Below are 21333 nucleotides of genomic sequence, written 5' to 3' on the forward strand. Positions count from 1 at the left end.
GATACTTCCACCACATATGCATATCCACAGGTGCATTATTGTAACTTATAGTCATACTTACGAACGCAACAAACGCCATAACCGTTCGCACAAGGTCCTACGGAAATTCCACCCCTAGATCCGCACTCCGCCGCTGCAACGCAGGTTCCATTTTCGCCGGTCACTCCGCTGCAGATATTGTTGTCGAATTGCACAATAGTGAACAGCGAAAGGACTGAAAAAGGGTTCGAGATTATCAGGGCAATCGATAACGAGGGAAATTTGCGTGGATTTGTTGTTCGCCTCACATCTGGAATCGCGTGAACTGGACGCCTGATTATTCTTCATCGATTCCGGTACGTGATGCTGACGTCTTTCCTCGTACTGCCATCCCCGCTTTCTCACCGGAGATCTACTCCAATTTCTAACTCTTCCGTTGAACTTATCTCCATCGGAGTATCCGGCAACGAACAGAGAATTACAGACGTATATCGACACCACGAATAAAATCAATCGCGGCATTTTTTCTCTGAAATGATAAATTTTAATCCGATAGATTTCGGGAGTCGGTAATTATCCAACGACCCAACGATCTTAATGTAGTTAATATCATACCATAGCCGTAAGACTGCCTGATATCTTTATTAGATCGCTTCTAACGGTGCGTCTTGCGGTTGAAGTTGACGGTGAAACTAGTGCGAGTACTTGTTAGTCGAGGACTTAAATATGCCCAAGGTGACCACTTAAGACTTGTCGCTCTGCATCCCAAGCAGCAAACTAGATGACAGTTGCAACACCTAACGTTTTTTGAAAGATCAGTGAAAGCTTGGAAATTTAATTGAGGAATATGCAACCACCTATAACTATAGCGAAAATTACGAACTACAGAAGATGAAAGTAACACGATTACAATTACCTGATTAAACACGCCGTGTCACTGCAGCAAGAATTAATTCCTGGGTACATGGAATCGCAAGAGCAGATCGTAGAGATTCCCAACTTGGATGCAACGTCGAACGATGTACGTTACTGTAAAAAAAAAAAAAAAGAAACGGAATGGAAGAGGTGTTGAAAATATGCGACACCCTGTACCTGGAATTATACATCTACATCTAGGGGATGGTCGTGTGATTATCAGGCAGCGTAACGACTATTAATCAGTCAAATTCTCTTGTACCGCAGTTACTTCACGCTTACGAAAGAGAAAATGAAAGCCCTACTTCACGAGCTAAGAAAATGTTTCATCTTTTGATGGCTCGGAAAAATACCTTGATAAACGAGCGGAACGAGATTCTGACGAAATCGGATAAGCAGAGCGTTGAAAATTGCGTCTGAATGGAATCAGGAAGTATTTAAATGAATGTTTAAAAACTCCGAATGTGACGAACACAGTCGGTCTCGCCAGGCACGAGAATTCAAGAATATCAAAAGTTATTCAATATCCTCAAACAAATGTCGAATCTGCAATTCATAAAATTCATTGGACATTCGCAACCGGGTGTCGATTATTTGAAGAAACTTTGATCTCCAACCGATTGAAAAATTCCCTGCAGTTTCTCCGGTATAACCATCATACGAGCACCGGAGGATGACAAACGAGACAACGGATTCGGCCGTTAAAAAGGATCTCTACACTACCGTAAAAAAACAATCCATAAAGTGGCGCCTTCATCATGTATACCTACCCCGATTCTTTCCACGGAACTTGTCTCTTTCACGAATAACTTTCTACGATGGGGGTGGTGTATAATTATTTTCTAATCTATGCGTTACATGTTACTTCCACCAATTTATTTTATTTTTTTTTTTGCTCGTACGGGCCGACGAATAATAGTAATAATTAGTTTGTCATATATACGCATCTAAAACTGCAGGCCTCATGCCGTGTGATTTAGTAATGAATGTAATTATTATTTGAGAATGAATGAGTGGAGGGGATATAATAACTACTTGGGACATAAGACGGCAACGTCGATACATAAGATGAGTTTCGATATTCGGGAGCAAATTGTAGAGCACGAACCTCAACTCTTTCCATCTCTCTCCGTGGGTTCTCGAGTTTAAAAAGTTAGTCAGCAACCCTTCGTTCGATACTTGCATGCATGTCCGTTACAGCCCTGAAATAATTTCCCATGTTTTATAACGAAACTTTTTTTAAATTACAATTTGTTATCAATCGAATCGAATCACTCATTATTTTGTTGTATTAATTTATATACACGAATTCACTGTTTCCGAATTACCATATTTTATTGTACCGAGTGAATGATCCGGAATTCGGCGGAGCAGTTCTTCATTTCGATGAAGATAAGACGCTGATTATACGCCCTTTCCTTCCGCGATGCGGATCACTCTTATTGTATAACTATGCAGGTATACGCCGTACAAAATTAGGCGCTCATCTTCACCGCGCATCGGCTAATTGGTCGATCTACATAATAAGCAAACCGTACGGTGTTACCGATCGCTTTGCCCGGGATATTCCAACCATCAAATTCTTTCAGCTGCGCGATGTCATAATTTTTAGCGCTGCGCTTTCGCGTCGTGTAGACATCATACATACATACACTGTGGCGAAACCCGTGCGATGAATGTTGTTTCTTATTTTCGCTCGGTTCTTCTTTTTTTAACGTTTTTTGTTCTTCTTTCGTACACGTGTATATCTGTATACCATGTGAATGCAGTATTACATGTAATCGTTAAGGTTTACAGGACGATCTCGCATCTTATTGTTCTTTTGAATTGAATTGAGGACGCGATGCGCTTTCACTGGCCAATTTATCTTCATCAGATAATTATAGTCTGATACTCGCGTGCAGCGAACAAGTTATAATACTTTTGCACAATTTCGCGATTACTCGTGACGTACATTTTGTATTTATACATTACTTTCAAAAGTAATCCTGTGCTTAGCTGAATTCTTCGTTACGTTGAAGCGCGTTTCGTTCAAGATTTCAAATAGATTCAGACCCGGTCTTATGAAATTTTTTTAAAAAACCGAAAGACAGCGAAGACCACGTAGAAACTTGAAACTGACAAAAAACGAACTTGTCAAAATTCAAGCACAGATAATTTTCCCAACATACACGGGACGCGATAAAAAAGCTACGATATATTGTAACTGAAATTCGAACATCGCAGCAGATAAAGAGCCCGGGGATCATAAAAACGTTTTATTTTCTCCGAGCGTCCCAGAACTCCAAATTTATTGGTTCGGCAAGTTTCGATAAGGCTAATTATTATTATACTTAATTCTTTTTTTTTTTCTCTCTTTCTTCGTTCGTCCCGCGGTGAAATTTCTCTTTCGAATATTATTATGCCGAAGTTAGAGTAACGACGTATATCCTGGCAACGAAATGGTGAAGTCGATAAGATTACTTCACACAAACCGGCCACCTTTATTTTTTCTTCCTACTCCTTCCTTTTTTTCGATTATTTTCTTCCTTTTTTTTTTACTTATTTCACAAAACTGGTACTGTGCACTCGTATCGTATGAGGTAGTTAAATTTTCTTTACAGGTAGATTCGAGCACCAGGTTATACGCAGCGCGCATACGTATGCGTATACCTGCATACACGGTTAATGAGTGAGGAGCGAAAAGCGAAGGGGAACGGATGATTATACCGGTTAAAGCAGCCGGCCTGAGTGCTGACAGCGATGATACAAGATGAATCGAATCTACAGCAATGACATTCGGTTTAACGTTTCATTTTTTGGTCATGGCCGAGGGGTTATTAAACGAAACCTACTATTAGCCGGACCCAAATTTGAGACACGGGGCTGCGGAGATACGACCGACTCGCGTCCACGTTGTTGATTTAAGACGATAATAACATCTATACCCGTTTGAATTTTTGTTACGGGGGTTATAGAATAAAGAGATGACTGCATAAAGCAAAAAGAGAAGAAAAAAAAAAAAAGATTCGGCTAAAAAATTCGGTAGGCGTACGAGCGATAATTATAGGTATAGATTCGCATGGTCCGGAACAACCCGATCCGGATCTTACAACCGGGGACGAGAGCTGAGAGTAACGGAAAAAAAAAAAAAAACTGGATTCTAATATTTCTTTTTTAGTTTCGGTCTCGATTTTTATTCATTGCTACCGAAGCAACGACGAGGATCGACGACGAAACGAGCGACGCGATCGAACACCTAAAATTTAATTGCTACGTGCGAGACGTATATATGTATATATCTGTATAGAGTCGACTCCGAAGGAAACTTTAGGGGCGAAGCGGTAAACGCAGGGGTGCAAAGGCAGACACCGTGCCGCGCAGGGTCCACTTGGTGACCCTCTCGTCCAACCGGTGCATTCCACTGTGACCACGATCCTTATCTAACGGGTAGTAACCTAGAGGCCTTCTGTATATGATTAGCCAGCGGTCGTACGCCCGTACAGCTGCTCTAGCAGCGTTTTTACCGCATGCTCCACAACGAAGCGGAGAATTTTTTATTAATTCGCTGTATTTTCAAAGTTCTCGAATAATCGCGCCAATGGCAGAGCGAAATTTTGTGAGAGAAAAATCGAGCCTCGAAAGTCTGGGAATTATAAAAATGAAAAAAGCGAGTCAATTCCGAAATTCGCGGGCACGGGGTGTCAAGAAAAATATAATCATATTCCACGGGACTCCTATGGAAGCATATATATGTATACGTACACACCTCGGGATTACGGGCGTGTTACGCACCCCTCGTTTGCAGATGCGGAGAGCGAAAGGCGAGCGAGATGAGGTAGAGGGATGAATATTCCCGAAGCACGCCCTTCAACCCCTTTAGGGAGCTGCGCAGGTAATCCTTAGTGGCCAACGTCCGCGGTCTACCCTCATTGTTGTCCGCGTGTTTTACCATTTTGCATTTTACCGTTAATGATCTGTGAACGCACACTGCGGCACCACGGCCGTACGGGGAACCCCGACAAAGCTCACGTGCGTCTTTTTTCCATCCTTTCCCGAAGTATCTTTCGTTTCATTTTCGTTCCCTTTTTTTTTTTTTTTCGCAGAGCGCACGTAACGAGCTATAAATACGTGAATAATGGAGGGAAAAATAAATGAAAATAGAAAAGTGGAGTAAGCCGACCAACGGAAATAATCTGGAGCGATTTTTTATGCCAACAAAAAATGATAGGAGGGTTGCGGTCCGGGTAAATCTCGGAAGAGCAGTTTTCGATAAATCGCTTTAGAGACAAACCGACGTTTTTGGAATGAAAAAAAAAAGTTAATCGTTCGCTACAATACCTCGGACAGCTCCCGTTCTCGTTTTCCACCGTTTCGTACGGATGATCTTTTTTTTCCTTTTTTCATTCACAGTTAATACCAGCTGCACCTGCGGGTATTCCAACTGCCCGTTGTCTGATGAGATGCATTCAAATTTCGTTAAACGCACGGCGATTTTAATGAGGGATCAAGCGCTTAGAGCGGTGCAGCCGATATGATATTGTAATATGTCTCCCGTCACTTAATTTTCGTCGCCCTATATACACGATCAATCGATGTTATCCGAAGACGAGTTACTCAAAATATCCATCTACTTCGCCTTGTTTATTTTTTCCCCCCCTCTTTTATCTCTCCTCTTTTTCTTCCCCCGTAGCTGAGCTTACGCGGTTGCCTTTTACAATTTGCACGATGGGGTGCGAGGATCGGTGAAACTGCGTCCAAAAGTTCACACAGGACACAATAAGTTTTCCATGTGGGACGCGAACCATATGCGTTTACTTGGGTAGGTAGTTTAAAATTGCAGAGTGTCACACCGCGCACGTATATTATACTCGTACCCCGTGCTGAGATAACCACACAGCTAGAAAGATTCTCTGTTTCTACCAATTGATGTGAGAACCGTCGATTTACCAGACGCCCGCCGTGAACTCGCCAAATATAAATGGGGATTACCACGGGGGATGACGGTGGCCATGGGAAGACGCACTCTTTACACGCACATTCAACCCTTCGGGGGAAAGAAAAAACAACCCTTCCATTCCGTCCGTTCGTACGAGTCCTGAAAAACCCGCTAACCGCCTCGAGTAATCACGTGGTTCGGAAAATCGCAGTTTTCACGAATGAACGTGAATGAAAAAGAATGCAACGTCCGAGCCAACTGGATTTATTTATCGAGATCCCGAATTTCGCTTCCGCGTTAATCACATACGACGTCTCGCGCGGAGTGTCCACTTTACCAGAAAAATGAACAAATAGTTGAAAGGGACACGTCGTCGGCTGCGAATAAATATCTCAGTTGGACTAATTGAAAAACACCATATTCCCGGGCAGTGGTAAATTTTGATTCTAGCTTTTATCAGTTACGTGTCGAGAATCCCCGATGAAAGGTAGTCCGAGGAGGTGATCGCATTAGCATACGGTAGCGGCCGGGTCCGCCTGTGCTCGGTAAGTTCTCTTCTCAACAGCGAACGAACTCCGCTGTGTATTATACCCCGATTCTCCGACACAAATGTCGTTCCATCTGGTCGGTGACTTTGTCTACGGTTCCAGCGCCGAGGGATGGATAATGGTACGAGTAGTATATTTTATATACCTACGCGTGGGTAGCGGCTCGTGTGATTCTTAGAAAGCTATTTATTAGTAGAGGGATATTGAATTACTCCGAGTGACTCGTGGACAAATGTCTTGGAACTGATTTAAATGCAATTACTTGTATTATCGCACCTGAACCGACTGAATCGAAGCGAACCAAACGCGCCGCATTGCTGGCGCTCCACACGCGGACGTGAGTAGGCGTCACGATTTCTCACGGAATCATCATCATCGCCGGCCGTTAGTCGTGTACTACGTGATACCGCGCTCGATCAAAAACTTGAAAATTATTTTTACTAACGAACTCATTTTTATACACCACAGCGGCCAAATTAGTACTTTTTTTTTTTGTTTCTTTTTCTCATGCAATCGCAGCACACGCTTTCACCGCACTGCACTGATTGTTTTACCGATTGAGGTCCGTGTTATTCAATTTCTCTTACTTTTATTATTGCACTGAAATAAGCCGGTCACTTCCGGTCCGTCCCGTAACGAAAGAAAGAATAAGGGTTGAGATGATCGGTGGAGAAAAAATTTTCAGCGGACCGAATTAAACGCGAGTCTCGCGAAACCGCGCGAATCGGTATCGTCAGAAATGTATATTTGCCACGAGGCGGGAGAATTACTCTCGCATGTGTGGAAGAGCGTAAAATAAAGCTATTTCTATTCACGTTGAATCATTAAGACGTTTAATTTTAGGGCTGGTTTGATATACGATCACGCGAGGTGTCAATAGAATGGTAATAATTGCTAATTAGTGAAAATTAGCCCAACCTAGACAGACTCCCGCTCGTTTCCTGTTCTTTATCCTAGAACTATATAGTTAATCGGATTGCTGTACGCGAAGTGAGCAGCGGCTGCCACTCCGCTACATCCTTGAATAATTTCTCTTCTTTTTTTCGACGTTAAATTCGTTTTTTTTTTTTTTTTTCATTTGAAGCGAATCCCTGATTTTCAGCAACGGTAATGCGTTCGCAAGTTTGGCGCTCCTCGCGTATAACCCGCCCTCTTCTTCCCATCTCATCCACATCTGCTCCGACCAATACCTCAACGATATCGTGATCCCGATGCCGTGGCCTTGCCTTCCTCTTTTTTTCCCTCTCCACTCTTCCTCTCTCTCTCTGTTTATCATGCAACAACCTCAAAAGTCATTCGGTCGGAATTGAAAGGAAATTAAAAGAGAAGGAAGCACGGCGTATCGCCTCACGAATTCTCGTGTAAGATTGAAATAATTCCACGAATGGTTCCCTCGCATGAGGACTCTATCTGGGATCTGTACCGAACCCCGATGCTTTTATTTTGGTCGGTTTTATTTTTTAGTTTCACTTTTTCTTTCTCCTCTTCTCGTCTCTTATTTTTTCTCAGACATTTCAGAATTGATTGAGACAAGATCGAGAAAAAGCTTTCGGTCGCTTCCTGGACAGGACTCCCCACTTTATGTCGACAGGACAGCTCAGAGATAGCGGGCGGCTAACTCCTATAACATATAGGGGTGAGATAGCCTCGTTCGAATCTCTTACGGGTAAAAAAGAGGGGTGCTTATATTCCTTCAAAACCCGGACCGGTAAACCTAGAATTCATGCGATCCCTTTGATCTCGCCGGTTATACTCGGATTTATGGATACCCGCTCGTCGCCTATCACCTGGAAGGACTCCGACCAAAAAAAAAAAAATAAAAACGAAGTTCAAAAAATTTAAAAAACCACAGTAACCTCGAACTGGGAGACGATTGATTGGAAAAATCCACCGCACGATGGAATATTGCCTCTTTTTGTTTTCGTACTCTCATTTCCCAAGGTCGAGTTGCAGGGATATTTTTTGTTTCCTCGCCCCGTTATCTTATCGAGAAGTCGAGATCGATAGCTGCTGTGGATGCTGCCGGCTTTGAGACAGAAAAATCGGGGTTGAGGTTGACCGGCGAGTTTCAAATAGAAACCGTAGCGCGCGGGGTGAAATACAACCGACATTATTTGGGACACGTTGGACGTCTGTAAGGTAGGGTGGAGGGCGAATGACTTCATTCTGGTTTGGAAGATGGTCGAAAATTTATCGCATCCTTTCCCGCAGGTTCATTCAGTTATCCTCGTGTGCGGGAGAGGAGCGTGTAGTGAGAATTGTGCAGCCTGGTCCCTAAACGGGAAATATATATACCTATATATATATATATATATATAGATACGCGTGTAGACGTGGTTTGGTTTTTCCTACTTCCCATAGGACGGATAGATCGAGAAGAAGAAGAGCCTCGTTCTTCGTCCTTGAAGTTCAAGTCGGCGTTTCAGTTCCCAATTTATCCGAGATCTCGAATCTCTCCTCTTAAGCCACTAAAAACGTCTTTATGAGTTTCGGTTGTTAACACGAGCTCGACCACGCGGTGATGCCGAACATATCTGCGCGAGATCTTGACCGTCCTGGGGGCTGAAGCGGCCGGAGAAGGAGAAGAAAAAGGAGAGAACGAGGTCCTCGAGGATAAAGCCGTCATTCGGTTCTCCCGAGAGGTCTCCTCGCGCGCTCCAAACCACCGGAGGATATCGCCATCGATGCCCCGCCGTAGGACCATTGCGACCGATGAAAATGTCGCCCGGAGACCCGCGGGAGATTTGTGACAAGTCCCAAACGGTGGGAAACACGTTATGCTTGTGCAACAACCATTCTAAGGGCGGGGGAAGGAACGGGGGAAGTCATCGTTCCCAAACTCGCCTCGCGTTTACCGAACCCGGTGAGAGAGATAAAAGCAAAAAACTGAAGGAAAAAAAAAAACGAAACTCCAGAACCTCTGAAATAATTTCTGCTTGTACAAAAATGCGAAAGAAAATCACATCTAGAAAAAAAACAGCGCTCCATTAAGGATTTTTTCGTATCGTGATAATATCTAAACACATCGCGGACTTGGAGAAGAAATATTCATTTTCAGGTAACACAATTAGCATTTGAAAATGTGAATCTAAGAATCGCGTACACCGACGGTGATCGAGATCCTGCGAAAAATTTGTGTCCCCCGAGCGCGTCGCTCTGTAAGGTTCGTCGAATAGCTGTGAGCTGTTGTTGCGCGGAGAAGAATTGCGACAAGTTTGGTTGGATTTTAGCGAGTTGAAAATTTATATGCCCTGGATTAGGAGGGATCCCTCCTCGCACCGAAAAACCTCCCGTTCGTTTGCGTGTAGCCGATTTTTATCTTTATTTATGGACGGTGCGCCGAGTGTCTCACCTCCAGTTGTTCGGTCCACGCGAACGAACGGTTTTTCGATCGCTCGGTGCCGGGAACCCGGCCAACATCTCATGCGTTTATAAAGCCGGACTAAAGCACACGGAAAAATTTACCGTACATTAACAAATCTCGCGCGTGAATTACCATACGCTACACAAGGGGCACGGAGTTTGTCGTGCAAAACGAATTCCGAAAGGGACTGAAAAGCGATAGGCATACGTTTTTCATATCCATTCATTCAATGGAATCGGCGAACCACCTTCTGCCGATCCTTCGGGAGCTCGACGAACTTTATTCAGGATTTAGAACGGACATAAGGAACATACCTACCGACCGGAGGGAGCGACTCGCGGCATGAATCTTCCCGGTCGGTCGAAAACGGTCGGGATCGTTTATGGGCGCGGCGATCTCCGAAAAGAAGGACCAAAAACCGACCTCGGAATATTCTCGCTCTTTTCAACACCCCATCGACCGGCTAGATCTAGACGTTCGGGATACATCCAGACTCCGTATACATACACGTATACGCGTTATACAGTTAAGCACAAAAATTCAGGACTTAATTTTATCCCGTGGGTTAGCTATAAAGATAGCTTTGATTTTTATAGTCGAGAACCTCATATCACGTACCGGAGAGATTGTTCCTTTTTCGTTTGTTCGTCGTGTTTTTTTCTTTTTTTCTTTCTTTCCTCTATTTTCCCGAAAATGAATCGGGCGAGGGATCGGATTCGCTATGGTTTATGCTGTACGGACTTGGCAGAGTAATCCGGTCGATTGTTATTAAGATCGATTGATTATGGGTCACATGGTCGAATGGACAAAAACTTTCAAGGTTCACTGTACCCGCTCTCCGATCCATGGTTCGTCGTGTATCTCTTGTAACTCGGTATCGAAAGGAGAGAGAGACAATTTAATTTAACGCTAGGTAATCGCAGGTGCGTTGGCCTGTCCGTGCCGCGGAGCAGCATCGGCATCGGCATCGGCAGCATCACCGGCAGCCACGGCTACGGGGCTACGGCAAGCGAAGACAGATCTTGGGAGGTAGATATTACTCTGGAACCGAAGGTGATGACAGATCCCTGGATCGATGAGTGGTTCGCTGGACGTGATCTGGTTATACGATTACAACCGGACTACAAACATCGGAATCATTTTATTTCATCCTACCCTCGAGCGATGTATATTATTATATAAAATACACACTCGTACGCCGTATGTACATCTCCCCCACCCGTGTGCGTACGCGCATATCGTCTCCGCATCTATTTTACCCGCTTGCATTTGATACAATAAAGACACTCAGAAGTATGGAATTAACCCACTTTACTCTTGAATATTTTTTTCTTCGTCAAGATGGCCGCACGTGCGACGCGATTAGAAAAAATGCAGACGGAGGGACACGGAGGGAACTGACAAGCCTGGTTTAACCCGGTCACCGAGGTACGGTAGTGGCGAGAAGTTTGTTCGGAAGATAACGATGCACTGCCTACATGAAGGTGAAAAAAGGAGCGGGATACCGGGCGGATAAAAGAGCGAGAAAACGGTGAGAAAAAAAAGTCGTGGAACGAAATACGGCGAAGAAATAGTTTTCACGTGGGCGCCCCCCGAGTGACCGAGTGCGTTTCCATGTCGCCCACGGTGTAATACAACCGTAACGAAAACTGCGCGACGACGAGATAAAAGGACATTTCCTATTTCATTCGAATCATCGTACGTCGCGAATTAGATCGCAAGGGAACGTATGATAAGAGAGTCGTACAGCAACGATTTCGTTCCAGCAGTTTTTGTTTCCTCCTTTGCCTTTTTTTTTCACAATTCCTGCATACGGAAATATTTTGACAAACGAGCTGCGGATTCTCTCACCAACACCTTTTGTCTCCGTGTCCTCCGTGTTATTTCCTCCCATTCATTTATTCATTCGGTTTTTTTTAACTTTTTATTTTTTCTCTCAACACGCAGTGAACTTTGCACGCGGAATATGCATGCGGCGGGCGGTTGATTTACGTTGAATCTCTGAACCGCGTACCGCGCAGTTGATGCGCCCACGCACTCTTGTTAAATAGTTTTGATTTAATAGTACACACACTGGAGACGTGGAAGCTGAATATCTTCGTATTATGTACCATTCGCCGTTTACTACTCAAGTGTATAAGTTTCAAAAAAATACCTCACACACGCAGCTGTACACGCGAATAATATTTTGATAATGTTGCAGGATTTTTTCTGGTCATTTTCTTTTGGGTTTAAAAATTTTCTTTTTTCTCTCAACGATCTCACGTTATTAGCATTCCTTTTCTTTCTTCTCATTTTGTTTCTCAATATGTTACTATTTACAACTGAATTATTTACGACTAGTATATAATAATAATTACACGTTCCAGGCTAGTAAACTTTGCTAGTAAGCCATTTTATTAAGGCCGAAAGCTGCAATCATAAATACTTCTTCGGTGGTGGGAAGAAAAAAAAAAAAAAAAATGGTAAAAACTGAAGAAGTGAATAGCGTACATTATACGACTCCACAGTAACGAATACTTGGACTATTGCTTTGGGGAGTATCTTTTTTCTTTTTTTTTTTTTTTTTCAAAATTCTGTTCGATTTTTTCCACAAGAGGGAGGTATATCCGCGGACTATCGACGAATTTCGTATAGAGGTAATCGTAAATATATCAGCGGGTGACGTTTGTGTCAGGTGATGGGGTATTATACCTGTACAGGAACCACGGGGACTTCTCAATCTACGGTATCTTTCGTATTATATATATATAGTCGTATAATAATATCTTTCCTTCACCTCTTGCAACTTGCTGCTGTTGCTGCTGTTACTGTTGCTCAGGTGGCAGATGCCTTTTTTATTTATTGCACGTGACGACTATAAACTACATCGTGACAGGTAACGATTTTTACCTCTCCGCTCGCATCGCTGCTCACTGCAGTGTGCCTCGGAGGCTTACGACGACCGGGCTTGATCTACTCAACCGGAGTTAAGGGAAATTTTTCCAACCAAAAGCGATAAAACAATGATTGATAATTTAATGGAAAAAACACCGGAGAATCTATACGTCGGGGAAGATAAATGAAAAGGGAAAGTATAAGGTCGTCCATTTTGGTTCGTTCTTTTTCTTTTTTTTTTTTTTCGCAGACGCGGTATAACGTTGTAACTAACGCTTTTATGAGGAAATTTTTAATACGGAAAACTAGTTTCAGTCGGTCTATATGAGATCGGAGATCAAGTTAAGCGGTATAAATGCAACACTGCAGTTCAGTCGTTTTTTTTTTTTTCAAGTTTTTTTCTCATTTTTTTTCACCCATAAGACATGCGACGCGCTTGTTTATGCCTTCACATAAATCCCCGTGTGGATAGTTTACTAGTTTACCACATCTACGGGTTAATGGCTGCCGGCGTATCCCTGCACTCGGGTGACATATCAGGATAAGAAAGGTTTCGACGGGATGAAATAAAAATTTTTCAAACACGACGTGATGAAAGAGTTACGCGGTTCCGTAGAGTCGGTTAATATTCGCGAATCCCTGAAGAATTTCGGAGTAGAATCCAAGGATGATCCGGTAATACTCACGATCAGGTATACACGGTCATCGGAATCTGGGATTCAACGTCCCGCGGGACGTTTGTCTCTTCAGCGTCTCGAAACTTGGTTTCGGGGATCTCGGACTTTGGCAAATTCGTGTTTTTTGTTACATTTGAAAAACGGTGTCATCGACCTGCGGAAGTCAACGTCCTTTGATGAGATTGACGAAAATAATGCAAGACGTCTGTACCGCGGCGCAGCATCATCTTTGGGATTTTAGTATAAGAGTAGATACTTGGGCGCCGATAAACGCCGATGAAGCAAAAGAAAAGAGTGAAAAGCCGACCAGGGATTACGACGTTATTACGTAAGGAATTCGACGATTGCCGGGTGTATCGAATTTCTTTGCTCGTGCGTCAGGATCAGCTGCTGAACGGTTTCGTCTCGCTCTCCGTTATACCGCTGGATACACAAATTTCGACCGTAATTCAGAGACTGAGTTAAAAAATGAAAAACAAAGAGACAAAGTTTCGAAAAATCACGCGACTTCAAAAGATGACGAATTTCACTCCGCGATCTCTAAAATCCTCCGGAATATCTCGCGAGTTCCTCAAATAATTTCCTGGAATGAGGAACGCCGAGGTCCCCCAGGTGCCGCGGCGGGTCTGAAATATTTTGGAACGTTCAAAGAGACAAAAGCCGTTTAGAGGTGTTATCGCGACATCGCTAATCGAGATTAAGCGGTCTCCCTCTGTGAGAATGCCTTCTTCCAAGATCAAGGTATTCATACCCCGTACCGGTGGGTAAGGAATTTGAATCCTCCGAGACTCCCGACTCCTTAGAATTGAATATCTTGCAGTAGCTGCCGGCGTACCGGCAAAGACTGAAGAGTCGCGGTCGTCCATTTACAGGTGAACCGGTGCGAGTTACCGTCAACAGGCGTTGCAGCGGCAGCATATCCTCGCATCTTTTATATAGAAACAGAAACAGAGCTACAGGTTATAACCAACCGCGTCCATGTATCTCTGTCCTTTCTTACGGGTTGCCTGATTTACTCCGAGACCTTCATAATTAATTGACGCAATTTAGGTAAGACGACACCGCGCTCCGCTGCAAAGCAAAGCCACTTTTATATGCACACATAAAAATTATTTACGCGATGAAATTAACCGGAAGTATGACAAAAAGAAGACATTAATAAAGAAGAATATTCAATAAGAACGTTTCGAAATTAATGGACTCCCGGACGATCTCGTGTTTCGCAGCATAATTTCCGCTGAAACTAAAATCAAATTTTATCGCATTTGCATACATACACGAGGTGGACATTCACATTCGTATAGCGCTAGTATATAGCTTTACGTGTTGCCGAAATGTGGTAGCCCGTTGAACGGAATAAAAACAGGAGAGCAGAGAGTAAAATCTGTGAACAAAAAAATTGGTGCGGTGGGCAGGAGGTAGAGGGGAGGGCCTAAAAGCTGAAGCTGATATACAGTCAGGATGTGCTTTGGTTATCTGTTGCAACAGTGCCGAAGATAACCGAGAGTGGATTCAGTAGCTGACGCCCACGCATAGCTGTTACGGGTAGTAAGGAGTAGGTGGATGTTATAAAGGAGGTGAAGATTTTCTACGTTATACGATCTTTGGCGTTTTATTCGTCCTGCGAGCGTAAGAGCGAGAAGCGGCGGAACGTGTTTCGAAAGGTGCACGGAACGAACGTGGGACGCAACGGGTTATTTGTCACTTTATAGACCGCCTCGAGATGAGGATATACGCGGAGAATCTGCGGACGTAGGGTGAAACCGTTCACCTCTTCCATTTTTTTGTTCGTTTCCAGTCTTTTTCATTATCACATTTTTTTTTTCTTTTCTTCACACATCTATTCTGGAGAAACAAATCATTCTTGATTGCCTATTTCGGCTCCTCTTATCTGACAAATTTCGAGGAGCAAAAAAAGGAGAGAAAAAATGTTTTTTTCAAGATCGCTGAGAAAACGATCTCGTTCGTATTTCGAGTACGTATGTATTGCGTACACCTATGTTACACGTACGTAAGTAGATGAATGAATATAAGACATAATCGTTAGAATGAGGCAATTACCCGCGTGCGTCTCGCGTCGTCCGCGGCCAATTTGGATAATTGCTGTTATACATCATCTTCTAATGAATTTGCAGTAGCTAAAAGCGTTCGTGAAAATTAACTTTTATTCACGCTTAGACCGCCTCGTTAGCCCGACGACCTCTGGGACTTGGAGGGAAGGAGCTGAACAGAAAAAACGAGATGAAACGAGAAAAATTATAAAGTGAACAAAGTTAAAAGAAAAAAGAAAAAAAAAAAATGTTGAAAGAAATAAGCAGGTATTCCGGAAAAAAACCTCACGCGTGTAACACCTAGGAGCGGCCCTCTTGGTCCAGTAGCAGCCAACTACCGTGTACATGCACGTGTTATACGTGTAGGTTTATGAGACAAAAAAAAAGCACAAAAAACGGAAAAGAAAAAAAAAACCCAACAACTTCGTATAAACCGCGTATTTATGAAACTGAGTTGTCATTGTCACTTAAAATTTAACAGTGGCGATAAATTATCCTAGAAAAAAATCTCTCCAAAAATCGCCTTATAAGGATACGTACTACGGGTATAACGTAATAAGTGTCGCCGCTGTAATATCCGACGTTGTAAATTTTTTTCCTTTTTTTTTTCCTCAAATTTCTTTAATTTCTTTAAACGCGGCGGCGTCTTCTTTCTCGTCAAGATTTCACCATAGAAATTGAACACGTGAAAAAAAATCAATCGGTAATCATTACGTAAAACTTCACGTGGAAAGAATGAAAATTATTTTTAGACATGAATTAGAGTGTGTCCATTAATTGCTGAGGATGAATTGACGAGGAGGAAATTAATAAAACGTAAAGTACTATTGTGACATTTTCTGCACGCGAAGGAGGTCGTCTGAAACTTGGTCAAAAGTAATTCTCTCGTAACCGTATTTCCAAACTTTACATAATATCTATTAGTAGTTTCTCGTGATTCCTATTAGGTAGTGAGTAATCGTATGGGTCGGTAATAATCGTTAATCCACCAAATACGGAGTGAGTCTGCAGTTCTTTTTAATTATTTAATAATTAATTGACTTGTTTTACTTAGTGGAAGACATAATTCACCACGTAATTTACTCTATATATGAGTTCAGGTTCAGATGGCATACAAGGCCAAGTGCATCAAGATAGCGGCGAGATGCATATAAGTGTACCGTACGTGTACCTCCGTACGAACACGAGCATGCTATACTTTATGGATGGAAAGTAAAATTGAGGTAAATATTTATCAGTTTTATGCAAAAAAAAGAAAAAAAAAAAAGAAAAGAAATTGACATAAATTCATATCGTTCATCGATATTCAAATTTCAATACCCTTAGCACTTGGTTTTGCATACGTCTCCGTTTCGCGTAATTAATATTTGCTATTTGAAGTATGTGAAATCGATTCGCTCATATATTATTTAGGTGTTATATAAATGAATGTAGGTATGACTAATTACAATAGATATAATTCATCGCACCCTTCGACCGCACAGCTGCATCTGATCTTCGAAGCGCACATCGTCATAACGCATCGTTCATGAATATTTGAATAAAATTACGAGTAATTATTTCACGTATATAGATTCCTCCGTAATTATCTTTGACACTTGTAGGTATACATTTTTAAAAACAAATCATTCAAGCTTTTATCATTGCAGAAGAACGAAATGAATAAGTGGTATCACATGTTAAGGAAATTGGTGGTTTCACATATCTACCCACATGATAAATGGCGTATATAACGTGTTTCAAAAGTGAAGGGATATAATTTTAGGAAGATAATATTCACAGTTTACAATAATCTGATGTGTTATTATATGTGTGTATATATATAAACCCGTATATTATGTATTTTCGTTATCTACGCGTATATTATATTCTCTTAAACGTACACACATACGGCACATAATCTGTACTGATTTTAATTTTTTTCAAAATTAATTATGCGAGATCACCGTACGATTATTTTATTTCCTTTTAATTGCAGAACCAGAATACCATCTTACATATACCATTTCCGCGGCCGATACTTATCTACGCATGCTTAAAGTTATAAATGTTAGGCCACCGTATAATACCTAAGATATGAGGTTATAGGTGTCTTCTTATACATATACTTGGGCGTTATGAGAAAATTCTTAATTCGAATGCGGCTAAGTTATACGTACGCGAGTATATATTTACTGGTGCTTTTTTACTCTGTTCATTTACTTTTTTTCACATAACCTTCCTACTCTTGTTTCTCTAATTTATACTTTTATCTCATACATAAAATAATATTAATATCCGCCCATTAGAAAAAAATCAAGAAAAAAGAAACCGAAAAATTCGGATCGCTATAAATACGAGCGGGCTGTATGTTATACATACAGGCGGACAGGTGAGCATCGGATCCACTGTAGAAAAATCTAATTAGTAATTATTAGCATCATAATACAAAATAAGACGGGAACATGATCGCTCTTGGCATTGTTATCGAAGGCATTCCCTCTGTTAAATTCGTTACGCAATAATTTCGTGCCCGCACGGATGTTATAGATACACACATATATGTGGCTCAGCTGGTGGTCCATGTACAGCGATAAAAAAATTCGTTAGCGATGCGGACGGGGTCATTGACGATGATGAAAAACTGAGCAAAGAAAAAAGAAAATTCGAATGATGGAATAAATGAATTAATAATGAAAATGTGAATATGAAACGTGAGATGACGGAAATTCACTGCAAATAATCGCGTGATCTCATCTACAGCTTTTTCATGACTAGCAATAAGAACGAGATAAATAATTCCTGAGTTAATTTTTGATACAGTGATCCGAATATTCGAGTCCATCGCAAGCTTCTGCGCGGACGAAGAAGAGCAGCTTGATCGTAATTGGATCACGATGTGCTGTGTACGAGAGACCCAAGAGTACAACTACATATTATATGAATATTATGCAGCTTACCCACAATATAATCGCCTTTCCAGTGGGATATTAAGGCATCAGAAAATCATTGAAAAGGTAATTCTCTGGTCTTACTCTTTCGAGTCACGCGCGATAAATTAGACACTTATGTAGTTGGAACATAGCCCGAAACGCACCGTTAAAAACCAAGGCAACTTCCTACCGTGCAGATCTGCAGGTGTATATGGGTTGTGTCAAAATTGCTACGATTACATCTATATTTTTTTTTACAAAATTTCCTCGAACACGAAAACCAAACAAAAAATTGAATGAATAAACCGAATAAGCCAGAATTGTCGTCATGTCTTCGAAGCTAGCAAAGAACCTAGGATAAAGAAGATTGTTGTACTTGATTTTTTGCTCTTCTAGCGTTTTATCAGGGTGAAAATTTATGAGGTCTGTCGGGGGGAGTGCGGAGTGAATATGAGCGCGGAAAATAGCGAAGGTATAAGGATTTGAATAATATCTCCGCATTTAATAAATTCGCAGGATAATAGGAAGAAAGAGAATGATAAAAACGAGAAGCCTGAGTTAGTTGATTATTCGTATGTTAACACATGTTTCCTTTGGCATAATGTGATGAGTACACGTGAGGTATAAGTTGTATATAGGTAAGTTGTACGTTATCCTCCCTCGCGTTTGTACAAATCTACCTCTGCACATGATGCAGCTTTATATAAGACAAATTTATTACAATCGTACGGATATTATACCAACGCGTATAGTACATGGCAAAAGTAGCCGTGTTATAACTTTTGCAACAACTATAACCTGCATACAACAAAAGCAAATCCGGCGTTATTATACCGTCCATACCGCGTTATATTATACATATCGTTATTTATCCTCGCTAGGATAATTTATCGACCGCTACTTTATTATACATATATAATAGGGTACGCGTATTTTCACAGGGTATAATATTATTACCTTCCAGTTGAAATTTGCATCGCCATCACACAGAAACCATCAACGCTACGTACGGACGAATATTTGCATCCGTTAAGAGGCGAGCACAATTTATACCGCGAAAAACCTACTAGCGCATAAAATTAATCGTATATAGGGGATTGATTTAGTTGAATTATATTGCCAGGATTTACGTCCAAGTTTTTCCCTTCCTATTCTTCTTTGCGAGGATCCAGTTTACATCTTTAGCACGGTCCGTAATTTTTCTATATCTTATTTTGTTTCACTTCGTGATTAATTTTTTCTCGTCTCACGAGTCTTACGGTTTACACTAGTACTCTTTTTTCAACCCAAACGGGCAATTTTACTGCAGTTCACGTATCGCGCAGAATTGTATTATAAACAAGCCGCACAGGATGTGCATTTACTCACATATGATATACATAACTGCTATTTTATACTCGTTGAAAGAACAAAAAATTACAAACGGAATGTTCAACAGAATAGTTATGACGAACGTTTATTATGAAGTTGTCGTGGGCAAAGTAGATGAATAAACTATAGACACGCGATAAATCCTTGAGGAACGCTTTATGCACATCATGAATTTATACAACACGCATATATTCAGATTATTTCAAGCAGGGATAAGTTTTTCCACTTTTTCCTCCTTTTTTTTTTCCCAAAAGAGGGTGCCGTAAAAGCGTCGAATTTCACATGACGAGCGAATCATGAAAAAAATCTTTTCTCGTCCTATGAAAAATAAATTTCAGACGAGGACCGGCGTCAGGTCCCGCGAAAAATTCAGACTCGTCAAAAATAACAGGATATGAGGGTTGGATTAGAACGTGACGTGAGTACGGGAAAAACGATGGTAACGTTCAACTCAGCATATTTTAATTACATAAGAGTAGGGATCCGCCCTGCATAACCAATTACGATTACCTTACTTTTAAAATGCGCATGACGAATTATATTACATACAACGTTGCGGTTGTAGCTTTTTTCAGGGCCTGGTCCCTGCCCCTTAATAACGATCACATGGCAGAAATGTTAAATTCATCGCGTCAAGTGTTGCGATGTTGCATAGGTGGTTTTACCTCGACAGGTAGCCCGTCGTCACATATGACGGGTACCTACATGGGTATTACGGTACAAATTGCGTTATTACAGCACATAATTGAATGAGTTTCCCTTATCCAAGGGCGATCCATTATATGGGCTCATGTATAACCACGCGAAATATAGGGACTCGCCACGAACTTTTGTTCAATGGTCGACAAATTTTTCGTTTCAGGGAGATTAATCGAGGTGTCTATTATAATTAGACCATGTGAGCACAATTGTTATCCGGCCCATATTCATGTGCATGCTCATCCCCGTTATGTGATACTGCTAAATGAAAAATACATACTCATATGAATAAATATACGCATCGTACAGCGCGTTACGGTGAACGTATTAAAGTTTATTGTCTTACTTACATGGCGGTTCACTCCCAACACGTATATCCTGTTTAAATTCTTATGATCGCAGGATATACGTGTTTATTCAAAAAAGGGAGATGCGAATTTTCCGGCTTTTCAAAGCGAGGCATATACACGACACGTACCTAACTTATAAAACTCAAAATTTATTTTCATCCGCCGGACGTAAGTAGAGTATCGGTTTTCATAGAAACCCCATTCGAACGTACGATTTCGAGATTCGTTTCTAGACCCTCACCTCACCAACCCCTAGTTTACGCGGTACGTAATCGTTGTACTAAAAAGTGCATCGTTCTTTCACGGATTTTAACGTGCAATATTTTCCTTTGTCCGTACGTGTAATTTATATAGATAAAAAAATCCAGGTAGAGCAACACATGCATAGGAACGAAGTTAACACGCGTGGGACCAAGAAGACCTCCTACACTACCCCGCTCAATTATAATAGAGTTTTAAAGCGCACACGCTTATTCCATGTATACATACATACCTAGTTATACATACTCCGATTGTCTTCGCGGTATAAAGAGAATACATCTCCCGCGAGTTTTCTGCCTGTGCATATATTCGCCGCCGCGAGGAGAATGAGAGCCAGTGATTGTGGTTTTCGCATCGCGAGAAAATCTTCTGCAAAAAAAAAAAAAAAAAACTTCGAAATAAAAAATAAGG

General features: G+C 41.5%; 1 protein-coding gene across 15 annotated transcripts in view; it reads right to left on the reverse strand.

Annotated features, from left to right (window-relative positions):
- LOC105693592 overlaps nucleotides 1-21333 on the reverse strand; it is a 100129-nt gene that overhangs the window by 46884 nt on the left and 31912 nt on the right. For 9 of the 15 annotated variants that reach the window (XR_007278157.1, XM_048654462.1, XM_048654460.1 and 6 more), the window contains 5 exons: nucleotides 21155-21291; nucleotides 896-1008; nucleotides 595-776; nucleotides 288-508; nucleotides 62-214 (listed from right to left, as the gene is read on the reverse strand). Coding sequence is in view for 14 of the 15 variants with exons in the window: in XM_048654462.1 (XP_048510419.1) it covers nucleotides 62-214; nucleotides 288-501 (367 nt within the window). In the remaining variant the exon portion in view is untranslated. Of the gene's footprint in view, nucleotides 1-61; nucleotides 215-287; nucleotides 509-594; nucleotides 777-895; nucleotides 1009-2002; nucleotides 2097-2222; nucleotides 3983-14029; nucleotides 15502-21154; nucleotides 21292-21333 lie in introns of those variants that run through there. The other 6 variants (XM_048654464.1, XM_048654459.1, XM_048654453.1 and 3 more) reach the window with 5 other exon arrangements.

Source organism: Athalia rosae, chromosome 4 (genome assembly GCF_917208135.1).
Source record: "Athalia rosae chromosome 4, iyAthRosa1.1, whole genome shotgun sequence".
Lineage (NCBI taxonomy): Eukaryota > Metazoa > Arthropoda > Insecta > Hymenoptera > Athaliidae > Athalia > Athalia rosae.